This window comes from Metarhizium brunneum, chromosome 5, assembly GCF_013426205.1.
Source record: "Metarhizium brunneum chromosome 5, complete sequence".
Taxonomy (NCBI): domain Eukaryota; kingdom Fungi; phylum Ascomycota; class Sordariomycetes; order Hypocreales; family Clavicipitaceae; genus Metarhizium; species Metarhizium brunneum.
The window spans coordinates 3,461,370-3,467,369 of record NC_089426.1 but is presented as its reverse complement, the minus strand read 5'-3'; the positions used below and the strand labels follow the sequence as shown (position 1 = coordinate 3,467,369).

Below are 6,000 nucleotides of genomic sequence, written 5' to 3'. Positions count from 1 at the left end.
GGTTACTTGAGCCGCATCTAATTCTTGTGCTCCCTTGATTCCCACCATCCTCGTTCCTCTGCCAAAGTCTTCCAAGATTGCTTCACAAGTACGTGAGCATAGATTGTTGGTCTTCATATGTACCAGTTGAGATCCGTCGACTTTCAGAGAAAAACACGACAATCGTCGCCGCGGCTGCTTCTGCGTGTCGGCAATTGCCCCCTCTGTCGCAATCAGGCCAACGGGTGACCTCAAAAGCGCGTTATCTTGGTCAGGGAGACCGTCACATAATAATCTGACTGTTTGGCAATCACCTTTCGTGGGTTCACCTAATCATGGTTGCGCACCAACAATACGTTGCGTCTGTCCTTTCTCCAGCAGACGCTCTTTCCGAAGATACACCCAGCTTGTCAGACAACAGGTCGTCTCCATCAAGCTATCCAGACCTGACTCACTACTCTACAGTAAGCCCTGGCTTCGTCGGATCAATTCACCAGGCAGTGGCCTAGCTAAGCTGACTTGCAATTGTTCTCCCAGGTTTCATCATTTGCACTCCCTCAGTGCGAACCTGACCTCCTGACGCCCATATCAACCGCAGACTCGCCTCCTTTGCATCAAATGCCCAAATTAATGGGCCAATATCCTCCCCCTCCCGGAAGCCCTCACAGCCAAGAGCCAACCCCGCCGGCCAGCTCCAAGATGTACCACCCGTGGAACCATCCCCAGTTTGAGATGAATAGCCACCCCAACGAGACCAGCTCTTCCATGAACACGCCGGGCCATGTTGCGCCGGACTTCTACATCGCGGACAGACGTACACCTGGGCCTCCAGAGCCTTACATGGGGAACTTTGGCGTTTCCGATGCCACACAACCACATTCACTGTCACAATCAGGTTCTCCCTACTACCTGGACATGGGCCCCATTCCAAACCAGAACAACATGCTTCTCCGAGGCAATCCCCCCATCCCCATGGAACCACACTCGCGGGAACTGGACCGCAACAACCCGCTGTCCGCGTCGTCGCTTCTTCATGAGCCTCCCAGAAATTCAAATGTTCGCCGTCCTCGTCGCGAGAGCTCCAACAATGCGGAAATAAAATCAGAGCACCCAACCGCCGGGACGCTGCGCGCCCCGAGCGACTCCCCTCGCAGACGCCCGGGAGCCACCGGTGCCAGCAATCGCGTGAAGAAGACAAGCCGTAGAAAGTCAACTGTGAATTCGCATCCAGATCCAGCCGAGGAGCACCAAAATTGCCATGGCGACGAAGTACCCCCTACTCTCAAAGACACCTGCCCTGCTGAGGAGCGATGTATCTTTGAATCCCGCTGGCGCCACCGCAACAAGAGAGGGCAGGATATGTGGGACAGCATCCAGAACGACTTTCTCAAGGAGTTTAACAAGAGACAAGGCAAGGAAATGCTCCAAATGAAGTTTAAGCGGGCTCGCTCCAAGTACATCCAGTGGCTACCTCGTGATGTAAGCAATTCCCCTCGCCTCGAAACTCACCTTTGAGAATGAATTATTGACCAAGTATATCATGCACAGGAAGAAATTCTCCGCGAGGCTTGGAGAAAAGTTGAGCAGGATCGCTACAAAACGATCCTCGATGTTTTCCACGACATGGGCGGGTCCCGCAACATGCGCTTGAACTCTAGCGATATTGAAGTCAAGCTGGTCAATGGCCTAAAACTCGAAGAGCATCTGTATATGGACTGCTTTCGCGAGATCAATGTCAGACGCCGCAAGAAGCTCTCTGCGAAAAAGCGCTCTGGCGGCGGCAGTGGCCGAAGAGACGAGGATGGAGTGCCTATGGGAGGCGACAACTCCATGATGGACCTCGACCCGCACCACCACCACACCCACAATGAAGACGATGTGATCAACCAGGTTCACAACCCTAGATCTCGGTGGGAGGGAGCGCCTGCAAGCTCAGGTGAGATGATGGACATGCAGATTTGGGACAGCAGAGCTCCGATGAAGCTGGAGCCTCTAGCGGCAACACACAGAATGCTGACTGGCGTCCCACGTCCCTGCTTTCAGGGGAGCGTTGCCTCTGGAGCATGTATTTGATTCATAATACCCCCCTTTCGTTGCGTGTTTGTTTTTTGTGTGTGTGTGTGTGGCAATGAAAACTTATTTTGGGTACACTAGTTTGGGAGGGCGGTCTGAAATTGTACACTGTGCTTTCAACAAGAGGGCGAGAGATGCAAACGCAAGTTTCACGATCTGCTTTGGGGATTGAAATTGGAGGTTTATCGGGACTATTGGAAAGTGCACGGTGCACGGTGTCAGGGAGGGATTTTCTTTTCACATCTTCATTCCTTGGTAGCTCGAATCTTACATCTCGACTCTTTTGATGACTGGGATGTTATTTCTTCTTCATAAACCATGTCTACAGACTATTATTATTGGCAGGAGGGTAGATTTTTCACGTCTTCCCGAGAAGAGCCACCATTCATTTAATTTTCGAAAAAAAAAAGAAGCTTCAAATGCCCCGAGTGTCACTGAATGGTCGTAGGGCTCGTCGTACCGCGTACAGTTTGCCTGAATGCCGGCTGGCACTGACTCGGAAAATGGGGGCTCTGCAGAGAATGTGGATTTGGCCCTGAAACAGCGTGTTTCAACCAACAAGGGCTGGTTGGCAGGCTGTCGGCTGTCGGAGGTAGATCCTGTGGGTGAAAGTTTCAATCTTGAGTTGTTTGTCAGGCCTGACAGGAATCAGGCCGAGTGGATGTCAGGATGGCCACACCGACTTGGTGCCCCGCTCCGGTGCCCCGCTTTGACGAGACAGATTTGTTAATATTGCGAGAACTGGACAACCAAATGTCTACCCATCTCGGCCGATTATCTGGCACAAAGGGTGCGGAATAGTCTAATAGACTTTTCTCATCTACTACGTAATGAAGAGAAGCTAATGGGGGCGTGCGTGTATTGTCAATACTAATGTTTTCGTTCCCGTACACTTAGTCAAAGTGTCTGCAAAAATAGGAAAGACGACCCGCTTTAGCCCCCAATAACGGTTAGATCATTCATCCTAGAGCAACGAGGAAAAGACTTACATGTGCTAGTTTCTTGCTCTGTCAGTTGTGTCCTTGTACACTTTGCCGGGGTATGGAATGGGGTGACTACTTAGCATTCAATGTTCCACGTGGAGCGCTCCATTGTCCGTCGCCAGTTTTCGCCGTTCAGGCAGGGATAGAAGCAGATCAAGACGGGGAGAGGATTGAAGCGTCATCATGCTCCGACCGATGACACATGGTGTAATCGAAACAGGAAGGAGTCCTCCATTCATGGTTAGACAATTGCGCAAAGGGAAAAAAAAAAGTATTGAAACGCACACCGGCATGGCCTCCCCGAGTGGTCAGCCTTGGATTGACATGTACATACATAATACGGAGAAAGGAGCACTAGCATAGATACTAGCGCAGGTGATTTTGCGACTTCCGAGTTAAAACGTGCTGTGGGGCCTGCGGGTGCGCTCCATGGCGCTCTTTTCGGCTTAGCCAGGGTTACCATCTGAGTTAATGCCGTTCCACTCTAAGTGGGATCTTTTGAGAAGTTTCGAAGGCTTGATCCTCTGCTTCTCTTGCAGCTTCCCTGGCTCTCTGTACTCCATATACCACAAGGATTCTGCTTTTTGCCATGTCACAACCCCGATGTAGCTGGTTTCCCAGATCAGAGGCCCAGTAGGCCCATGAGCTATTATTCCAACGCTCCTTCGGGGGCCGGTATTCGGAGTAAAGACTGGGACCCTTGCGGGTAGCACATGGAGAAAAACAATACCACGGAGCGTCATGATCCCTTGTATTTTGAGACGGGGCCCAACAGTCGGGGCCCGGGCCCGGCCTCAATTCACCTTCTGCGGCGGCGATAGGAGTTGAGTTGAGCCGTTTTTGGCTCGGGAGTGACATCATTCTTGACATTTGCGTCGGTTTGTCCTGAAGCTTTGTTTGTGGCGCAACCCTCATTTCAGATGTCAGCAAAAATAGCTGATCTCTATGACAGGATATGAAGAACGTGTCATGTGGTAATGGATGTCCGTGCTCGTCGAGTGAATGTGGCTAGCTCCGTCTGTCGGGCTCCGGACAGCCTTTGAAGATATTTCAACACAGGCGAGAGCCGGTCATGGTACTCGGACACCTTTCAAACCATGAGATACACCCACGCTAAGGCGTGGACTGGCTGATCTGGCCCACCAGGCCTTTGAGTTTGGTTCATATCAAGCGCTCAATGCGTTTTGGCTTTTGGTGTAACGCTGACACGCTTTTGATGGCAGTTGCCATGCTTTTGTAGGAAGTGAAATCATGGTTACGCCACTGAACATGCCGGCGGCGGTTGGTAAAGACGCTAATGCAGTGTCAGCATAAACGACATGAAAGGGAACCCCTTACCGGGCTTGGTAGTGTAAAAGTTGGACGACGGCAATGGCTTCAGGTGGACAAAACATCCCCAGAGAGCACCGAGTGCTGTGGTCAAAGGCCGTACCGTTCGGCATATTGCGCAACAAGGAGTTTTACACCGTGATCCCTTGATAGGCTAACGTATCCCGGCCATGAATCGAATTGGAACGCGGTAACAGCTCCTGCAGTGGCGATATGATAGGTGAACCGGTACGGTCAACGATGTAAAGGATCGATTGTCAGGAGGTTATGTCGGGTATACAATATACTTCCACACCGACCGCGCCTGCCTCATTGCCGAACAGCGCGGAAAACACAGCAACCGAGAGCCAAGTACCATTTTTCTCGGTTCCAATGATGTTCCGTGGAGGCTTCCGTGGGAGGCGCTTGGCCGCAAGCCCCCAATGCAGGCCTTCTAGTACTGACCTGTTCAGGTACCTAGTACTCCGTACATAACATGTTACTCATCTTGCATGAACCTGTGGAAGGAGCCTGCCATCCAAGATTGTCCTACTTGACAGCCTTGCAACTCACGCCTACGTCTGTGCAGGCCTCGATGTCGAAGTGGACGGAGCCTACATCAGCCTCGAAGTGCCCCTGTCTTGTCGGCTCTACCGATCACAGCCATGGTATTTGTTGATCCCGCCTGGTATAGGTGTTATTTTAACCCATTCGACATCCTCCCAACCGTCCCGGAGCGACTCCCATCTGAGCTTTTTTCCCCTTTCTCCATCCGGGGCCCCCTGTGCGACTCTTTGCGATTTCCCGAGAGCTGGCGCGAGATGGACAAGGTGAAGTCCCTTCGACCTCAGTCATGTCCGGTCGTTCTTCTGCGTGAATGAAGGTTCACTAGCCTCCTAGGAGGGAGCCTGGGCTGATTCGTTGCCTCTTTTGCCAGCCACCTGTATTACGAGAGATCCATCCCAACCATCAGCCTCACACCTAACGCCGATCGGCCGCCCAGATCGCCCAACAACGCCAGGAGGACTCCCGTTAACACCGTTCATCATTATCGCCGCAGGTTTTGTGCGCCAGACTTCTCAGTTGCAAAATCTTCCAGCGAAAAATGGCATGACAAGTCAACAGGTTCCCAAACCAATCATCGGTGATAACGGCCGGTGATCCCGGCGGTGCTCATAATGTGCCTTGACCGTTATGTTATAAACAAAGAGAATACTCGGTCAGATTAGTCGGAGGTAATATCGGCCGCAGTTGAATCAATGGCACAAGGCGGAGAGAAATCGGGTTCAAGAAGACTAGCCAGAAACGACCATACCACCACCGTTCTATTTGTGTGTGATACGGCTCGAACATAACATGCAGCTTACATCAACCAGAGATGGGAGGGCAATCTCAGCGTCATCATCACTGATCAGTGGGGTGAAGAACGCAAATGCCCTTTATACCTGACGCGCAACCTGGTGCATTCGGGCTGGGAAATCGGAGCCATCTTGTCAGAACTGCCAGGTAGGATTTCTTGGAAAGAAAAATGAAGACGGCTCTTATTGTCTTAATGCCTGGGATGAACGGCATCATTGCGCGAGTGGCTGTGGACTGGCTCGATTTCGCACTTGGGTAACCTCGGACTTGCATGCTCGGGCTTCAGCTCCCTGTAGTA

The 6,000-nt window shown here is 51.7% G+C and overlaps 1 protein-coding gene across 1 annotated transcript; it reads left to right on the top strand.

The window, feature by feature from the left end:
* Positions 1 to 314: 314 nt before the first annotated feature.
* On the top strand, positions 315 to 2,052 carry G6M90_00g091120 (uncharacterized protein; the record flags this gene model as incomplete). The annotated part of the gene is made up of 3 exons (XM_014686279.1): positions 315 to 443; positions 517 to 1,458; positions 1,528 to 2,052. The coding sequence occupies 3 exons, from the start codon at positions 315 to 317 to the stop codon at positions 2,050 to 2,052; spliced, it is 1,596 nt and encodes a 531-aa protein (XP_014541765.1).
* Between the last annotated feature and the right edge of the window lie 3,948 nt (positions 2,053 to 6,000).